The 20,338-nt window shown below is 51.6% G+C and overlaps 1 protein-coding gene across 1 annotated transcript in view; it reads right to left on the reverse strand.

Annotated features, from left to right (window-relative positions):
* INTS1 (integrator complex subunit 1) overlaps positions 1 to 20,338 on the reverse strand; it is a 69,621-nt gene that overhangs the window by 30,373 nt on the left and 18,910 nt on the right. Inside the window, exons 13-18 of the mRNA XM_069734319.1 lie at positions 14,553 to 14,673; positions 14,039 to 14,116; positions 13,435 to 13,592; positions 12,282 to 12,378; positions 5,173 to 5,264; positions 5,014 to 5,074 (exon numbers count right to left, since the gene is read on the reverse strand). Coding sequence (XP_069590420.1) covers positions 5,014 to 5,074; positions 5,173 to 5,264; positions 12,282 to 12,378; positions 13,435 to 13,592; positions 14,039 to 14,116; positions 14,553 to 14,673 — 607 coding nt within the window. The remainder of the gene's footprint in view (positions 1 to 5,013; positions 5,075 to 5,172; positions 5,265 to 12,281; positions 12,379 to 13,434; positions 13,593 to 14,038; positions 14,117 to 14,552; positions 14,674 to 20,338) is intronic.

Genomic DNA, 20,338 nt, shown 5'->3' on the forward strand with positions numbered 1-20,338 from the left:
ATGGGCCAAGGATCTGCGGCGAGGTATCCTGGACGGGGCTCCTCCCGCGCAATTAGCGGAACTTGCCAACCAGATTTCCCACGCTGGTGAATACCTGGTTTCCGCCTCCCTGGATGTCGCGTCTTGTGCGGCTCAGGCTTCCAGCAATGCCGTTGCCATCCGCCGGACCGTTTGGCTCAAGGCCTGGCAGGCGGACTTGTCCTCCAAAAAGTCCCTCACTAGTCTGCCCTTCCAGGGCTCTCGTCTCTTTGGTTCCCAGCTGGACCAGATCATTAAGGACGCCACTGGGGGCACAAGTTCCCTTCTCCCCCAGGCTAAACCTCGTCGCCCTCCTCCTAGACGGCAGTTTCGCTCGTTCCGGCCTTTTCGTCGCTTCGCTGCGTCAAACTCCTCTTCCCAGCAGCAACAGAGGCCACAGGCACGTCAAGAGAAGAAGGCGGTGTCCTTCAGGCCCACTCCGTCCTGGCGTCCTCGCTATTCCCAGGGTAGATCGTCCAGGCCCAGGACTGGAAGATCCACTTCCGCATGACTCTCGGCAAGACTCCAGCCCAACTCCCAGGTTGGGGGGCCGTCTTCTCCGTTTCAGGGACGTCTGGATTTCCGCAGTAGAGGATGCATGGGTCAGGGAAGTTGTGTCTTCGGGATACAAAATAGAGTTCGCCTCCCGACCCAGAGATCGTTTCTTCCAATCTCGTCCTCCAAAAGATCCCGCTTTGGTTCCGGGCTTCTTCGCAGCCATCGCTTCTCTGCTCAAATCCGGGGTAATCGTTCCCGTCCCAGAAAAGGAACGGTACACGGGTTTCTACTCGAACCTCTTTGTGGTACCGAAAAAAGACGGCAAGGTTCGTCCCATTCTGGACCTCAAATTGTTGAACAGGAGGGTTCGCCTGAGACACTTCAGGATGGAATCCCTTCGTTCAGTAATTGCTTCCATGGAGGCTCAGGAATTTCTATGCTCTATAGATATCCAGGACGCCTACCTACATGTTCCAATATTTCCCGGACATCACCGTTTCCTGCGCTTCGCAGTGCAACAAGATCATTTTCAGTTCGTCGCCCTGCCGTTCGGTCTCGCAACCGCGCCAAGGGTGTTCACGAAAATCATGGCGGCGCTGATGGCCATTTTGAGAGTCAGAGGCTTGGTTCTGTTTCCATACCTCGACGACATCCTCATCAAGGCTCCGTCCTTTGCTCAGGCCCACGAAAGCTTGTCCATTGTTCTCGACACCTTATCCCGTTTCGGATGGCTGGTCAACCGGAAGAAGTCCTGCCTTATTCCTTCTCAGCGCATCATCTTTCTGGGCATGCTCTTCAACACTCGTCAGTCCAGAGTCTTCCTTCCCAAGGACAAGAGATCCACCCTTTGTCGGGACATTCTCTTGCTCCAGGGTCCTCGGCCTCCCTCCCTCCGATCGGCCATGAAGGTTCTGGGGAGGATGGTAGCTACCTTGGAAGCGATTCCCTTCGCCCAATTCCATTCTCGACCCCTTCAGCAAGCCATTCTGTCTCAGTGGGACAGGTCGGTCTTCTCCCTGGATCGGCCGATCAGACTCTCCTTTCGGGTCAAGCGGTCTCAACTGGTGGCTGACGTCTCCTCTCATCTCCCAGGGCAGGTCCTTCCTTCCGGTTCACTGGCAGGTGGTGACAACGGATGCCAGCCTGATCGGCTGGGGTGCGGTTTTTCGCCACCTGACGGTTCAGGGCCGTTGGTCGCTGCAGGAGTCCGCGCTGCCGATCAACGTCCTCGAAATTCGGGCCATCTTTCTGTCCTTCCGCCATTGGGAAAGGATTCTCAGGGGCCTTCCAGTCCGGATCCAGACGGACAATGCCACGGCTGTGGCATATGTCAACCATCAGGGGGGGACTCGGAGCTCCTTGGCCCTTGCCGAGGTGTCCAAGATCCTCCTTTGGGCAGAGGCAACGGTTCCGGTGATATCCGCGGTGCATATCCCCGGCGTAGAAAACTGGGCCGCCGACTTCCTCAGCCGCGAGGGTCTCGCGGCAGGGGAATGGTCCCTGCATCCGGAGGTCTTTCATCAGATTTGTCTTCGATGGGTAACTCCGGATGTGGATCTCACGGCGTCTCGGATCAACAGGAAGGTTCCACAATTCGTCTCCAGGTCACGCGATCCTCTCGCAGTGGGCGTCGATGCTCTGGCCATTCCTTGGTCACAGTTCGAGATGCCCTACCTGTTCCCACCCCTTCCATTACTTCCCAAACTGTTGAAGAAGATCAAAGCGGAAGGGGTGCCGGTCATCCTGATCGCCCCGGATTGGCCCAGGAGAGCTTGGTTCGCGGAGCTCGTCAACCTTCTCGCGGACGCTCCCTGGTGCCTTCCAGACAGGCCCGATCTGCTGTCCCAGGGTCCGATCTGCCACCCGAATTCTCGGTCGCTCAGTTTAACGGCGTGGCTGTTGAGACCGCGGTTCTAAGAGCGTCCGGCCTTTCGGACCGGGTCATTCACACCATGATTCAGGCTCGGAAGCCTTCGTCTTCCAGGATCTACTACCGCACCTGGAAGGCCTACTTCCGTTGGTGCGAGTCCAACCGCGTGCCGCCTATGGTTTTTTCCCTGCCTTCTCTTTTGGCCTTCCTTCAGGCAGGACTGGATTCGGGCCTGGCTCTCAGTTCCCTGAAGGGTCAGGTCTCTGCGCTTTCCATCCTCTTTCAGAAGACCTTGGCCTCTCGGCCACAGATTAAGACCTTCTTTCAGGGGGTAGCCCACGCCGTCCCGCCGTACAGGGCCCCTGTGGAGGCATGGGACCTAAACCTGGTACTGGACGTTTTGAAGGTTTCTCCCTTTGAACCTCTTAGGGAGATTCCTCTATCAGTTTTATCTTGGAAGGTGGCCTTTCTTGTGGCCATCACGTCCATTCGCCGCGTTTCCGAGCTGGCGGCACTGTCTTGCCGCCCTCCGTTTTTGGTCATTCACCAGGACAAGGTGGTCTTCCGACCTCCACCTTCTTTTCTTCCTAAGGTGGTTTCCACCTTCCACCTCAACGAGGACATCGTTCTACCTTCCTTTTGTCCAGCTCCGACTCATCCTCTGGAGCGATCGTTGAACAAGCTGGACCTAGTCAGGGCAGTGAGGATTTATCTGGATAGAACATCCTCTTTCCGGAAGACGGATTCATTTTTCGTCATTCCTGATGGCACGCGCAGAGGCCAGCCGGCTTCTAAAGCGACTATTGCTCGCTGGATCAGAACGGCAATTTTGGAGGCTTACCGGGTCAAGAACAGAGTGCCCCCTCCTGGGATTAAGGCTCACTCTACCCGGGCAGTCGGCGCCTCCTGGGCGGTGCACCACAGGGCTTCCGCCCTACAGCTTTGCAAAGCGGCAACTTGGTCTTCCATCCACACGTTCGCCAAATTTTACAAGGTCCATACCTACGCATCGGCGGACGCCAGCCTAGGCAGAAGGATCCTGCAGGCGGCAGTGGTGAGTCCTCTGACCTGATGGAAGTCTGTTTTCCCGCCCTTGGGACTGCTTTGGGACGTCCCATGGTTCCTGTGTCCCCCAATGAGAGGCGATAAAGAAAACAGGATTTTTGGTTGCTTACCGTAAAATCTGTTTCTTGAAGCCTCCATTGGGGGACACAGCACCCTCCCAATGTTTTTGTTATATGTTCTCTGACTGTTCTCACGTTTACAGTTCTCAAGTTTGTGGTTATGGTTTTTCAACCTTGTTCTTTCTCCTACTGCTTTCTCACTAACTGAAGAGTTTAATGCCAGTCGGTGGGGTGTACACTGCAGAGGAGGAGCTAATTTTTTTATTTCCATAGTGTCAGCCTCCTAGTGGCAGCAGCATACACCCATGGTTCCTGTGTCCCCCAATGGAGGCTTCAAGAAACAGATTTTACGGTAAGCAACCAAAAATCCTGTTATTTCCCAGAGGAGCATTGCGGCTTTAAGTCTCCTCATCTCGGCATGCTAAGCATGTCAATCTCCACAAGAAGAAACAATACTTCTTGGATATCGGTCGGACGCCTCTCACTCAGCCAAACCACATCTCCACTTTGCACTGACGAGGGGCAGTACCCCGAAACACAGTGTCTGCAAATTGAGATTCTGGTTTGGCTTTTATCCTAAGTCATGTGACAAGGCTCGTTAAAAGGTCGACATTGACTTGTAGGATTGCTACTTTCAATAGGTGGCATTAGAGTTCTAGTCCTCTTCCTCTCTGAAGAGACAATCAGCATTTATATACAGATTTTTCAGCATCTGTGTCTGAAAAGTTTTGGGGAACCCCAACAGGCTGCTCCCAGTTTTCAGGTCTATAAGGGTGCTTTCACAATACATTCCAGCACCCATCCGGGGGCCCTGTTGGGGCTTACATCTGAACCCGCCCTCAAAATGGGATTCGGACAGGGCTATAGACTATAATGGTGCCAACAGAGACCGTGTGCACTGACATGCATCATTTTCGAGCATATGCGCCTACTGGAGGCAACACTCAGACGCAGTCTACTACGTTTGCCGGCACCATTATAGTCCATTACCGCATTACCGGCAACTTTATTTTAAAAACAAAAATAAATAAAAAGATTATTGATTCCTTCTTTCCAGCAAACGCTGCTGGAGAGAAGAAATGAATGGGGCTCCAGCACCACACGCGGGGGGGACAACGCTTACAGTAGCGCTGTCTCCTGCACAGCACACGGACTGCACACGGACAACATCCGTGTGCGGTACGTGTTTTACACGGACCCATTGACTTTAATGGGTCCGTGTAATACGTGCGCTCCCACGAACACTGACATGTCTCCATGTTTTCCAAACGGACACACGGTCCATGAAGACACGCTGACATGTGCAGAGACACATTGATTTTAATGTGTCTACGTGTGTCAGTGTCTCCGGTACGTGAGGAAACTGTCACCTCAAGTACCGGAGCCACTGACGTGTGAAACCGGCCTAAGGGCGCGGACTGATCACAGCATTGAGTCTAGGAGAACTTGGGGAAAATTCAATGCAAGGTGCCCGATATCTACCAATATTCCCGCTTTACTTACTTCGTCATAACCATCTCCATAAGCATCTTTAATGTTGGATATTCATCCCATGCAGCCAAGCCTAATGTAAACCGGGAATGAAAAGAGAAAAGAATAGTCAGATTTAAATAAAAAGGCAAAATACGAGATATACGGCCTCATAATAATGACGCTCCTTACCGATATTCTCAGGGTTAAAGGCAGCTACGACAAGCAACAGGGGCCAGGCCTTCCAGTAAAGTGTGGAAATGGCCAAATTAGGAGGCTGATACCTGTACAACAGTCAGAAAGAAAAAAAAAAGTCAAAGAACTAAACAACTGAATCTGGAAAAGAATAGTAGGTCACATAAAGTCGCATAAAAACCTAGGAATACTGGGCATAGATTTAACAGTCCCTCACTTTACATTAGTGTTGCAAAACAATTAGAAATCGTTTCTAAGGCCGATTTTTTTTTCAAGCTTTCCAAAAGATGCCATAGTGAAAGTTTTACAATTTTGTTTTAGAAGACACAAATGCATTTAATCACTGCATAATGGATGCAATACCTAGTGGCTGTGATAAACTAAACATACAGCACCAAGTGCCGCTCAGTAAGGGTTAAAAGGGTGTCGGGGGTGTTCAGTCTGCAGCACTAAAGTAAAAATAGGGATTTTTGTGTACTCACCGTAAAATCCTTTTCTCCGCGCCACTCATTTGGGGACACAGGACCGTGGGTGTATGCTGCTGCCACTAGGAGGCTGACACTAAGTAAATACAAAAAAAAGGTTAGCTCCTCCTCTGCAGTATACACTGGCTCCGGATATTACCAGTTTGGTAACAAAGCAGTAGGAGATTAACAAAAATTAACCGTAGGTACAACATGTCAGAGACTAAAACGCTCATCATAAGCAACAGGCCATAAGGGGTGGGTGCTGTGTCCCCCAATGAATGGCTCGGAGAAAAGGATTTTACGGTGAGTACACAAAAATCCCTATTTCTCCATCGCCTCATTGGGGGACACAATCTTGTATCCGGAGGACACCAGATCCCTGACCAACTCGTTGTGAAAGACTGCAAGCCTGGTATGACGAAACAAAAGAAGGCATCTGTCTACTCTGCTGGTGTCATCCGGATGAGATTGCGAGTCATTTAGTAGAAGATGTTTGGGGTCTGGATCCCCTAGATCTAGACTGCGTGGAGCGGCCCCTCCAGGAGTGGTTGGACCGGTACGAGGCCTGTGAACTTTTGTCTATGACGGCGCGGCACCCCGAACCAGGGAACTGGCCGAGGAGGACCTTGCGTAAGTGCCACGAAAGGACCGAAAGCGAGCCTGTGGATGATGGCGGAACGGTTGTCTGAATCTCTGCTGGGGAAGAGAAGTACTTTTCCATCCTGTAGCGTCTGAAATCAGTTGGTCCAGCTTTTCACCAAATAAGCGGCCACTGAGAAATGGAAGGGACGTTAGGGACTTTTTTAGGTGCAGAGTCCGCTCGCCAGTTTCTCAGGCATAGTGCTCTTCTAATCACCACAGCTTTTGAAGCTGTAAGCGCAAAGCAATTAGCTGCATCCAGGGAAGCATTTACTAAGTAATCGCCAGCCAAGGAAATTTGATTAGCTATCTCCTGTCAGAGAGATCACTGTTCTGTAAGGCCTTGTGCAGAGAGTCTGCCCAAAGAGTCACGGCTTTGGCTACCCAGGTAGCAGCAAAAGAGGGAAAGAGTGCCGAGCCTGCAGCCTCAAAAGCTGGACGGGCGAGACTGTCAACTAGGCGATCCGTGGGATCTTTGATGGAAGATCCGTCCGGCAGAGATAGAGTTTTGGAGGACAAATGTGAAACAGGAGGATCCACAGGAGGGGGATTCTGTCCATTGTTTGCGGAGGTCAGGAGAAAAAAAATATTTGGACTGCAGAGACCTCTGACCTGCAAGGACACCCTGTGAGGACGCTTGGTCCTTTTGAAGGACACCAAATTATCTGTATTGGAGGTCGCAGGCTCCTCATCAATCTGAAGTGACTGGTTGACGGCCTCAATGAGACCATCTATAGTACTCTGATAGCCTGGCGACTCAAGATCTAGAGGCCCATCAGACTCAGGTTCAGAGTCCTGGTCGCTATAGGCGCCTGTAGAGCGAGAGCGGGAAGCGGAGCTAACGGACGCCGAGGCACGAGAGGGCCTGGGGGATGAGCTACGACCACGCTTCCTAGATGCCCGCTTGTGTCTGGAATGAGAGCGGCCCCTGCAGGACGAAGATTCCGCAGCTGTAGGGGAAGTTTCCTGAGCAGGCGGATTAGTGGCCCTGCTCCTGGATGGATCCTGGAGGGACTCAATCACTTTAGTCAAGGAAGCCATAGATTGCGAAGGTGACAAAGCCCACTCAAGGGGGCTGGTCACCGCGGGATCGTTTGTGGCGGGGGACTCCTGAGCGCATTTAGGGTCACAAGCATGACAGAGCGGAGCAGTATGCCCGCTTGGTAGCGCAGCCTGACAGGAGGAGCAAGAAGTGAAAAATACCGTATGCGTTTTTACAGATTTTTTGGAGGGTTTAGGCAGAGACATGTTGTACCTGCTAACCTCCAAAAGAGACTGCAGGACTGTTGTGGGGCACTATGTGCAGCTACAATAGCAGGGCACTCTGTGTGTAAATGCAGGAGGAGGATGGCCTGTGTCAGTGTGCAGAGAACCTACCCAGGTTCTGTGTCCAGTCGCAGCGCTGTGCCTTATGCTGCAGTCAGTAGCCGGCGTCCAGAGGCTCCTTTGCTCCAAAGATGGCCGCCGAGAGTTTGTGGAGAACTTCTCGCAGTGTGCGAAAAGCGCTAAACCGGTCGGCGGGGCCTCGGGTGACGCGCGCAGTGGGCGTAGTCGCGGCCTAGCTGGGGCCGAAGCCGGGGACTAAATTAGCGGCGCCCGGCTGCAAGACGTGGCCAGGCCCTCAGTGCGCTCGGGAGCCCCCCACCCCCTGCAAGACTCACCGCTGAGGTCCTCTACAGGCGAGCTATGAGGGGAGGTGCAGTAACCCTCAATCTGCCGCCCTCTTGAAGAGGAGGTGGAGAGGAATTAAGGAGCTCCATGCAGCACCGCTGTTCTTCAGTGGTGGCGCAGAGGGAGGGCGGCCGGATTATCTATAGAAAAGGTGGCCTCTGTGTATGCTAAGGGTTCGCTCCCCTAGGATTTCACAGGGCTATCTAGGCCTGAATCCCACGTCGCAGGAGAGGATACGGGGAGTTGAAACTCGCCGTGCTCGCCTGTTGATGTGTTGGGGGAGATCGGCCGTCGCCCCAATCATTCTCTTGCGCAAAAGGCGAAAAATGTAAAGAATAAAAAATAAATATAAAATAAGAATGTCTGAAAAAAAAACAGAAGCCGTGTGCCTCCTACGGACACGAAGCAAGAACTGGTAACATCCGGAGCCAGTGGGCGGTGTATACTGCACAGAAGGAGCTAACCTTTTTTTGTATTTATTTAGTGTCAGCCTCCTAGAGGCAGTAGCATACACCCACGGTCTTGTGTCCCCCAATGTGGCGATGGAGAAAATGGGTACGACACACCTGTATGGAGGAGGCCTAGGGATTTATGGACTGATTGCATAGAATTCATGGGATCCAGCAATCTATAAGGTCAGAGTGTATCGTCCGTGCTAATTTCCATAATGATTATTTCTTTATCGATACATTGGGGGACACAGGTAACATGGGTGTATGCTGCTGTCGCTAGGAGGCTGACACTTTCTAAGTTGCTTTCTAAGGCTAGGTTCACATTGCGTTCTGGTGGTCCGTTAGACGGACTAGGTTACACAGCTGCATAACGCGGTGTAACGTAGTCCATTAACGGCGCCATTGAAAGCAATGTTGGACGCATCGCTAGCGCACGCCCACAATGGGCATGTCAGATTGCCCATGCCGGCAAATATCTCGTCACCTCTCCCTTTTGATGCGGCTGATTGTTCCGCCATGGCTACCAGCAACATTGTTGCTATACACTCCAAGGCTCTAGACCTTTTGGATCCAAGCTGGATCAAATAATTTCGGATGCCAACGGCGGGAAAAGCACCACGCTTTCCCGGTCCAAGTCTAAATGTCCTTTTAATAGGAAAAGGTTGTTTCAATCTCGAGAGAGAAAGCGACTTCCGGCTACAAAACCGACTTTTCTTCTCCTCCAGGAAGAAGTTTCCTTCTGTTTCGCCCACCAAGTCATATGTCACAGGCCCCAGGAGTTCTTCAGGCACGCACAGGAGCGATCGTGCCCGTCCCCTAAAACATACGGTTTTCAGGGTTCTACTCTATTCTTTTCATAGTCACGAAGGAAGACGGACCGCTCCCTCCGTTTTTGGACCTCGAGCGGTTTACCTGTCACGTTCGGTTCTGTCTTTTCAGGACCGAGTCCCTACGTTCAGTTATCACTTCCATGGACTCGGGAGAATTCTTCACATTCCTTTTTGTGTTTAGCATCAGAGGTTCCTATGGTTTGCGATCCAGGAGGGTCTTTATCAGTTCATGGCCCTTCCTTTCGACCTGGCCTCTGCTCCCAGACTAGTCACGTCATGGCAGCGTTCATGGACATCCTTCTACCCAGGGTTTTTTTTTTCCATATTTCACTACTTGGATGATGATCTATCAAGGAGCTGTCCTGCCAAGACTACAACCAGAGTCTTCAGTTTACCCTGGTCCATCTCGGCTAGATTATAACAGAGAGAAGTTCTCCCTCACCTTCGCTCAGCAGCTGGTGTTTCTAGGTATAAGGTTCGACACGACCCAAGCCCGTGTTTTCTTTCCAAAGGAGAGGTTTTTCATCCCTCTGCATGGGGATCATACTCTAAAGCGTCCAGCTTCTCTCTTCGTACGGTCCTGCAGGAAAGTTCTAGGGGAAAGATTGTCGCCATGGAAGCTGTTTCTTTTGCCCAGGTCCATGCCCGTCCTCTTCAGCTGGCCATCTGGTCATCTCCCTGGATGATCCCGTGCTTCTACCTCTCAGGGTGAGGCAGTCCCTCACTTGGTGACGCTGTTGGCATCAATCCTATGAAGGAAGTCCTTCCTTCCTCTCTGGTGGCAGTTCATCACCTCCTATGCCAGTCTCCTCATTTGGGGAGCTGCTTTTTTCTTTGTCACACAGCGCAGGGCCACTGGAACGCCTAAGAGGCCTCTCTCCCCGTCAATCTACTGGAGATCAGGGCAAATTTTTTCTTTGCTCTTCGCCACTGGCATTCTCTCTTTCCAAGCCAGCCGGTCTGCATACAGTCGGACAACTCCACGGCCGAGGCTTACATAAACAAATTATGATAGAGGTAGCAAGGATTCTGCAATAGGCAGAACGTCACATTTCCGCCATGTCAGCCATGCACATTCCAAGGGTACAAAGTCGGGCAGCCAATTTTCTGAACCATCAGGGTCTCGCTTCGGGCGGGTGATAGCTCAGCCCCGCCCGTCTTCATCCAGAGAAATGGGGCTCCTGGGACGTCGTCCTCATGGCGTCTCGGATAAACCACGAGATTCCTAGATTCGTACCGTGGTCCCGGGCTTCGCTAGCCAGCTATTGAGATGCTCTAGTATTATTGTGGTCACAATTCCAAGTGCCTTATCTTTTTCCGTTTCTCCCCTTGTCCGAGTGTCGTGAAAAGGATAAAGGAAGAAGGGATCCCTATAATCCTGATAGCTCCGGACTGGCCAAGAAGGGCCCGGTAAACATGTTCATGGACGCCCCTTGGAAGCTTCCAGGCCATCCAGATTCTCTCTCTCAAGGTTCCCTCTTCCACCAGAGTTTTTAGTCTCGCAGTTTAACAGCATGGCCGTTGAGACCAATCTGGTCATTCAGACCATTATTAGGGCCAGGAAACCAGAATCCTTCCATATCTTCTACAAACACTGATAGGCCTTCTTCCGGTGGAGTCTGGACAAGGGTTTGGTCCCTATGTCCTTTTTTCTCTTCCTTCCATTCTTGGTTTTCTACAAGCGGGTCTTGACTTGGCTCTATCATTTCTGCCAATTCTTTTCCAACGAGTCTGGCTTCTCGTTCCCAGGTAAAGGACCTTTCTTCAATGAGTCGCCCACCTGGTACCTCCTTATCGTCTTCCTATAGATCCATGGGTTTTTAACCTTGTCTTTGGCGCACTGCAGCGCACTCCTGTTGAGCCCATTCAAGACATCACATTTTTTCTCCTGTCTTGGACAGTTGTCGTCTTAGTTAAATTACGTCCATCAGGAGAGTTTCTCAGTTAGCGGCATTGTCCTGCCGTTCCCCGCTCCTAATTCTATATCGGGACAAGGTAGTTCTCAGGCCTGTTCTTTCCTTTCTACCCAAGGTGGTGTTGTCATTGCTCATTAATGAAGACATTGTCCTTCCTTCTGTGTCTCTCCGGTCCATCTCCTGGAGAAGTCCCTCTACAAGCTGGATCCTTTCACAGCTATCCAAGTCTACCTTTCAAGGACTGCTCCCTTTCGTCAATCTGATTTCCTGTTCGTCATCTCTGAGGGTTTTCTTAATGGGCTCCGAGCTTCTAAGTTCACTATTGCCATGGAGGCATTCCGCGTTCAGGACAAACAGCCTCTTCCGGAGGTGAAGGCTCTTCCTGGAGCGAAGGCTCACTCCGCTCTGCGGTAGGGGCCTCCTGGGCTATTCGTTACCAGGATTTGGCCTTCCAGATTGTAAGGCCGCAACCTGGTCATCTTTGCACTCCTTTGCGAGTTTTTACGGGGTTCATACACATGCCTCATCTGATGCAGGCCTGGGAAGGAAGGTATTGCAGGCGGCGGTTTTGCATCGGCTGACCTGAGTCCATTTATTCCTTGAATCTTCCTGTTTCCCACCCTAGGGACTGCCTTGGGACGTCCTATGCTTACCTGTCTCCCCCAATGAAACGATAAAGAAAGAGGGATTTTTGGTACTCACCATAAAATCTCTTTCTTGGAGCCTTCATTGGGAGACAGCACCCTCCCTAACTGTTTATACCATTCTTTGGGTACATATGTTGTACCATTATTTGGTCTATGTGCCTTCGTTGTTGGATTGGTACATATGTTGAGTTTTTTGGTTGCTTCTCCTACTGCTCTAACACTAACTGAGGTACTTTGTGCCTGTGTATACTGCCGGGGAGGAGTTATTTTTCTTTATTTGCATAGTGTCAGCCTCCTAGCGACAGCAGCATACACCCACGGTTACTTGTGTTCCCCAATGAAGGTTCCAAGAAAGATTTTACGGTGAGTACCAAAAATCCCTCTTATCTGGGATCCTTTTGTTTTATTCTCACCACTCGGGTCAATGGGAAAGAGACAGAATAACAAAACCAGACTAAACACTTATGAAAAACCGAGGTCGTACCCTGGTGGAAGCTGGATGTTTTCTGGGTGATGGTAGGTGCAGAGGTTCAATACAGCATCAAGAAGTTGAATCCGTTCTATTTTGAGGACTTCCAGGTCTACAAAAGAAATAAAAAGAGAAAAATGCAGATTAGTTATTATTGTGGTTTGCTAATACATAGTAACATAGTAACATAGTTAGTAAGGCCGAAAAAAGACATTTGTCCATCCAGTTCAGCCTATATTCCATCATAATAAATCCCCAGATCTACGTCCTTCTACAGAACCTAATAATTGTATGATACAATATTGTTCTGCTCCAGGAAGACATCCAGGCCTCTCTTGAACCCCTCGACTGAGTTCGCCATCACCACCTCCTCAGGCAAGCAATTCCAGATTCTCACTGCCCTAACAGTAAAGAATCCTCTTCTATGTTGGTGGAAAAACCTTCTCTCCTCCAGACGCAAAGAATGCCCCCTTGTGCCCGTCACCTTCCTTGGTATAAACAGATCCTCAGCGAGATATTTGTATTGTCCCCTTATATACTTATACATGGTTATTAGATACATACATATAACAAGAATATTTGCATAAAACTATCCAAGAAAACAAATTCTATTATAGAATTTAGACACAATCACTAGTGATGAGCAAAAGTGCTCGTTACTAGAGTTTGCCTAGGATGCTATGGTACGTGCTGAGTATCGTGGGTGCTAGGGTACGCGCCGAGTATCGCGGCTGCTCGAAAGACATGTTCGGTGGGTGTGAGACAGAACATGTCACTCGAGCACCCGTGATACATGGTGCCTACCCAAGCACCCACTGCTAAATCGAGTAACGAGCACTTGCGCTTAGATAAAGTGTCAGAGCATGCTTGGGTGTGGAGTTTCTTCGAAGTGCTTGAAAAATATGTTCAAGTCCCTGCGGCTGGATGTCTCATGGCTGTTCGACAAACAGGCAATCTCTGCAGGTGTTGCACCTGTCGAACAACCGCGAGACATGCAGCCGCCGGGACTCGAACATTTTTCACTCATACCGAAGACAGTTTCCACCTGAACATGCTCAGATAACTTATCCAAGCAAGTTCAAGCATCACTAATAATCACCATGGCTTTACATGAGAATGGAACGCTACAATTTCGATATGTGTAACTAATGTGCTGCGGATTGTATACCGTCGGCCTGCACGGCTGCCGCCCTTTTCACCAGGTGATCGGCGAGCTCCATGGCATCAGCCGGGCCAAGAGGGAGATCTCGTGACAGACCGATGACCAGGATACGCATCAAAGTATCTTCCAGAAGTGGCACTTCAGAGCACAGACGAAGGAAGAAGCTGGACAAAAAGAAGGCAAAGAGATGAACAAATTAGAAATCTAGGGACACAAAGGCCAGACTGGACATTTAAAAGGTTTTTTCCTTCAGACGGATTTTGTGAAAACAATCACTTTCGTCATTCGCTGTTTTTTAAAATTTGCAGCCGGTCGAGATATTAACACTTTTCCTTTCTTTACAGCTCGTTGCCTAAGTGACCGACCACCACTGCTGTCTAGCTTGTAAGCACAGTGCTGAAGTTGGATGAGATTGGGAAGTAGCAGCTTGCTACAGTGATCCTGACTAGAGATGAGCGAATATGTTCGGAAAACGATCGCCGAATCCGAATTTACCATATTTGTACCGAATTTATGTTTGACAACATATTCGCTCATCTCTACTCCCACCGACTCCGATAGCGTTTGGTTATGTTCGGCGAAATGAAGACCGCAATCCTCCATCACTTACTTGCGGTCACTTTCTGGTGGCCAGTTGTCCCATTTGTAATAAGTTTCTGGCTGCTCAGTGAAGAGAACTTTGTGCAAACTGCAAAACGAAAAGGGAAAAAAAATAAGAAAATAGATGAACAAAAGGAAGAAGAGGAGCCTGACTGGGTATCTTGAAATCAGTGTTAAAAACTAGAACCTGTCCCCATCAGACTGTCTGATTCATAAATTCTACACCCAAGGACTTAAGGAGTGTAGAAGGTCTCTACTCAGGAGTCTCATGTATTAGTGAAAGCTACAAGGACTGTCTCTGGAGGACTGGCCACATTCATGAACAGCCCATTTAATGGTAAATACCTAAATTCTCCTGTAGGGGCACCGCAGAAAAAGTGAACAATTTTTTTTTTTAAAATCACTAAATAAATTAAAGAAAATCACTAGAGTCTCAGCAACAAAATTAATCATTCTATCCATACTAACAAAGAAAAAAAGAAAAAAGACAACCATTTTAAATCACAGACTGATGGAAACATTACCAGTGCACATAATCTTTAGGAGAGAGCTTGCTGATAGACGGCACCACAGTGTGAAGCCACCACACGGCGTCCCGCTGAATTGCCGCAATTTGGTTCTGAAATGAACGCAGGATCTCCAAACCTAGAAAAATGCAATAAAGTCACAAAAGAAATAGGAATCTATATGGCAAGAATGAGATCAATTACGAGTACTAATGATGAGTGAATGTGCTAGGATAAGGCGTTATCCGCTTGCTCGGGTGCTAACAGAGTCTTCGGCGTGCTCGAAAAAACTGGATTTTTGGTTGCTTACCGTAAAATCTGTTTCTTGAAGCCTCCATTGGGGGACACAGGAACCATGGGTGTATGCTGCTGCCACTAGGAGGCTGACACTATGCAAATAAAAAAGTTAGCTCCTCCTCTGCAGTGTACACCCTACCGACAGGAAGTAGGATATTCAGTTAGTGAGAAAGCAGTAGGAGAAAAACAAGGTTGAAAAACCATAACCACAAACTTGAGAACTGTAAACGTGAGAACAGTCATAGAACATATAATAAAAACATTGGGAGGGAGCTGTGTCCCCCAATGGAGGCTTCAAGAAACAGATTTTACGGTAAGCAACCAAAAATCCTGTTTTCTTTATCGCCTCTCATTGGGGGACACAGGAACCATGGGACGTCCCAAAGCAGTCCCAAGGGCGGGAAAAACAGACTTCCATCAGGTCAGAGGACTCACCACTGCCGCCTGCAGGATCCTTCTGCCTAGGCTGGCGTCCGCCGATGCGTAGGTATGGACCTTGTAAAATTTGGCGAACGTGTGGATGGAAGACCAAGTTGCCGCTTTGCAAAGCTGTAGGGCGGAAGCCCTGTGGTGCACCGCCCAGGAGGCGCCGACTGCCCGGGTAGAGTGAGCCTTAATCCCAGGAGGGGGCACTCTGTTCTTGACCCGGTAAGCCTCCAAAATTGCCATTCTGATCCAGCGAGCAATAGTCGCTTTAGAAGCCGGTTGGCCTCTGCGCGTGCCATCAGGAATGACGAAAAAAGAATCCATCTTCCGGAAAGTGGACGTTCTATCCAGGTAGATCCTCACTGCCCTGACGAGGTCCAGCTTGTTCAACGATCGCTCCAGAGGATAAGTCGGAGCTGGACAAAAGGAAGGTAGAACGATGTCCTCGTTGAGGTGGAAGGTGGAAACCACCTTAGGAAGAAAAGAAGGTGGGGGCCGGAAGACCACCTTGTCCTGGTGAATGACCAAAAACGGAGGACAGCAAGACAGGGCCGCCAGCTCGGAAACGCGGCGAATGGACGTGATGGCCACAAGAAAGGCCACCTTCCAAGATAAAACTGATAGAGGAATCTCCCTAAGAGGTTCAAAGGGAGAAACCCTCAGAACGTCCAGTACCAGGTTTAAGTCCCATGCCTCCACAGGGGCCCTGTACGGCGGGACAGCGTGGGCTACCCCTTGAAAGAAGGTATTAACCTGTGGCCGAGAGGCCAAGGTCTTCTGAAAGAGGATGGAAAGCGCAGAGACCTGACCCTTCAGGGAGCTAAGAGCCAGGCCCAAATCCAGTCCTGCCTGAAGGAAGGCCAAAAGAGAAGGCAGGGAAAAAACCATAGGCGGAACGCGGTTGGACTCGCACCAACGGAAGTAATTCTTCCAGGTGCGGTAGTATATCCTGGAAGACGAAGGCTTCAGAGCCTGAATCATGGTGAGAATCACCCGGTCCGAAAGGCCGGACGCTCTTAGAACCGCGGTCTCAACAGCCACGCCGTTAAACTGAGCGACCGAGGATTCGGGTGGCAGATCAGACCCTGGGACAGCAGATCGGGCCTGTCTGGAAGGCGCCAGGGAGCGTCCGCGAGAAGGTTGACGAGCTCCGCGAACCAAGCTCTCCTGGGCCAGTCCGGGGCGATCAGGATGACCGGCACCCCTTCCGCTTTGATCTTCAACAGTTTGGGAAGTAATGGAAGGGGTGGGAACAGGTAGGGCAGCTCGAACTGTGACCAAGGAATGGCCAGAGCATCGACGCCCACTGCGAGAGGATCGCGGGACCTGGAGACGAACTGCGGAACCTTCCTGTTGATTCGAGACGCCGTGAGATCCACGTCCGGAGTCCCCCATCGAAGACAAATCTGATGGAAGACCTCCGGATGCAAGGACCATTCCCCTGCCCGAGGCCCTCGCGGCTGAGGAAGTCGGCGGCCCAGTTGTCCACGCCGGGGATATGCACCGCGGATATCACCGGAACCGTTGCCTCTGCCCAAAGGAGGATCTTGGATACCTCGGCAAGGGCCAAGGAGCTCCGGGTCCCCCCCTGATGGTTGACATATGCCACAGCCGTGGCGTTGTCCGTCTGGATCCGGACTGGAAGGCCCCTGAGGATCCTTTCCCAGTGTGGAGGGACAGAAAGATGGCCCGAATTTCGAGGACGTTGAATGGCAGAGATGACTCCTGCGACGACCAACGGCCCTGAACCGTCAGGTGGCGAAAAACCGCACCCCAGCCGTTCAGGCTGGCGTCCATTGTCACCACCTGTCAGTGAACTGGAAGGAAGGACCTGCCCTGGGAGATGAGAGGTGACGTCAGCCACCAGTTGAGGGACCGCTTGACCCGAGAAGAGAGTCTGATCAGCCGATCCAGGGAGAAGACAGACCTGTCCCACTGAGACAGAATGGCTTGCTGAAGGGGTCGCGAATGAAATTGGGCGAAGGGAATCGCTTCCAATGTAGCTACCATCCTCCCCAGAACCTTCATGGCCGAACGGAGGGAGGCCGAGGACCCTGAAGCAAGCGTATGTCCCGACACAGAGTGGATCTCTTGCTTTGGGAAGGAGGACTCTGGTCTGACGAGTGTCGAAAAGCATGCCCAGAAAGAAGATGCGCTGAGAAGGAATAAGGCAGGACTTCTTCCGGTAGACCAGCCACCCGAAACGGGCTAATGTGTCGAGAACAATGGACAGGCTTTCGTGGGCCTGAGCAAAGGATGGAGCCTTGATGAGGATGTCGTCGAGGTATGGAAATAGGACCAAGCCTCTGACTCTCAAGATGGCCATCAGCGCCGCCATGATCTTCGTGAACACCCTTGGCGCGGTTGCGAGACCGAACGGCAGGGCGACAAACTGAAAATGATCTCGTTGCACTGCAAAGCGCAGGAAACGGTGATGTATGGGAAATATCGGGACATGGAGGTAGGCGTCCTGGATATCTATTGAGCATAGAAATTCCTGAGCCTCCATGGAAGCAATTACTGAACGAAGGGATTCCATCCTGAAGTGTCTCAGGCGAACTCTCCTGTTCAGCAATTTGAGGTCCAGAATGGGACGAACCTTGCCGTCTTTTTTCGGTACCACAAAAAGGTTTGAGTAGAAACCCGTGTACCGTTCCTTTTCTGGGACGGGAACGATTACCCCGGATTTGAGCAGAGAAGCGATGGCTGCGAAGAAGCCCGGAACTAGAGCGGGATCTCTTGGAGGACGGGATTGGAATAAACGATCTCGGGGTCTGGAAGCGAACTCTATCTTGTATCCCGAGGATACAACTTCCCTGACCCAAGCCGTCCTCTACTGCGGAAAACCAGACGTCCCTGAAAAGGAGAAGACGGCCGCCCAATCTGGGAGTTGGGCTGGAGTCTTGCCAAGAGTCATGCGGAGGTGGATCTTCCAGTCCTGGGCCTTGAGGATCTACCCTGGGAGTAGCGAGGACGCCAGGACGGAGTGGGCCTAAAGGACACCGCCTTCTTCTCTTGACGTGCCTGTAGCCTCTGTTGCTGCTGGGAAAAGGAGCTTGATGCAGCGAAGCGATGAAAAGGCCGAAAAGAACGAAACTGCCGTCTAGGAGGAGGGCGACGAGGCTTAGTCTGGGGGAGAAGAGAACTTGTACCCCCGGTAGCGTCCTTAATGATTTGGTCCAACTGGGAACCAAAGAGACGAAAGCCCTGGAAGGACAGACTAGTGAGGGACTTTTTGGAGGACAAGTCCGCCTGCCAGGCCTTGAGCCAAACGGTCCGGCGGATGGCAACGGCATTGCTGGAAGCCTGAGCCGCACAAGACGCGACATCCAGGGAGGCGGAGACCAGGTATTCACCAGCGTGGGAAATCTGGTTGGCAAGTTCCGCTAATTGCGCGGGAGGCGCCCCGTCCAGGATACCTCGCCGTAGATCCTTGGCCCATTTTGAGATGGATTTTGAAGCCCAAGTGGAAGCAAAAGCTGGACATAGAGCCGCTGAAGCCGCTTCAAAAGCAGATTTCGCGAAGGATTCTATAACTCTATCGTTCGAATCCTTCAGAGATGCTCCGCCGGACAGTGGAAGCACCGTGTTGGTGGACAGCCTGGAAACAGGGGGATCCACCGAGGGGGAGACCGTCCAATTGGCGGTAAGTTCTGGTGAAAAAGGATATAACACCCCCAGGCGTTTTCCCCTCTGAAAACGCCTAGTGGGGTTCTCTCTCTCTCTGGACACGATTTCCTCGAATTCAGGATGAGGAGCGAAAAAATTTAGAAGGTGGTTTGGCCCGTCTAAACGAAACCGCCTGATCTGCGGGTTCCGTAGAGGGATCCTTGATGCCACAGGTTTGGTTTATTGCCCCAATGAGGTTCTGGACCGTCTCACTCATGGTGGCGATTTGGTTAGGATCCAGCTCCGAAATATCCTCCGAGGGCGAATCAGATAACGCCTCGCCTGACTCAGGGGAGGAGGATCGGTGGGACACCAACCGCGGGGAAGGGCCGTGCGGCGAGATGGAACGAAAAGAAGACTCAGACAGACGTTCCTGTCTGGACCTTTTGTGGCTAATCAAGGAGGGCTCGGGCGGCGGTTCCTGCGACCCGCTGGCCACTGCAGGGGTAAACGATCCAGCGTGGACATCAGGGTTTGAGATACCCGTGTTAAATCGGCCACCGATTGTGACAGAGAGGCGGCCCAGCCTGGGATGGGGGGGATCACTCTCGGGCGGAACAGCCGGGGGATCCTGGGCGGTGGGAACAATCGGGTTGCTGCAGGACTGACACAGCGGGGAGGACTGACCTGAGGGAAGTTTGCTGTTACAGGACGAACATGCAAAGTACGTGACTAAGGCAGAAGAAGAAGAGGTGGGGGGACGAGAGCGGCCCCCTTTTGAGGTAGACATTTTGGGAGGTCCCTGAAGAAAATGCCAGTGGGTTAGGGGACAGTGGGGCAGAGGAGGGTGTCAGTCTGCAGTGCAGCTACTCACGGACCAGGTCCTGGAAGATGTCCCACTTGCGGTGCAGAACTCCCTGTATTCTGCGCAGATCGTGTGCCCACAGGAGAGTGCGGTGGCGAAGATGCGGTGCGCTGCGTGAGCTCCTGCAGCTGTTAAGCGGTGAGCACACACAGACGCTGTCCCTTGTCATGGGGGAGGGAGGGGGCGGAGCCAGCCACAGAGGTGCCAGTGAGCAGGGCACAGATGTCGGGCGGGAAAAAAATCCGCCCGAAGAAACAGGAAGTGGGCGGAGCGCGGCACCGGAAGTAGGCCCCGGGAGAAGCCGGGGCCTAAATTAGAAGCCGGTGACCCTCTGAAATGTGTGCGGGCGCAAAGGAAAAGGTGCGGGCGTCCCGCTGACAGGCGCGGCAGCCGCCGCATGCAAAGAGGAGCGCCGGTGCCGGAAGTAGGCCCCGGAAAGAGCCGGAACCTATATTAAAAGCCGGCGGCCGCAGGAGGCGACCGCGGCCGCGAGTCACCTAAAAGGGGATGACCGCCGTGGAAAATTTCAGCGCGGCTGCCTGTATGGGGGCCGCGCCGCGAAAGGTAGAGCGATCGCGGCCGTGGGGAAGCAGTGCGGCCGGACATC

This window comes from Ranitomeya imitator, chromosome 7 (genome assembly GCF_032444005.1).
Source record: "Ranitomeya imitator isolate aRanImi1 chromosome 7, aRanImi1.pri, whole genome shotgun sequence".
Lineage (NCBI taxonomy): Eukaryota > Metazoa > Chordata > Amphibia > Anura > Dendrobatidae > Ranitomeya > Ranitomeya imitator.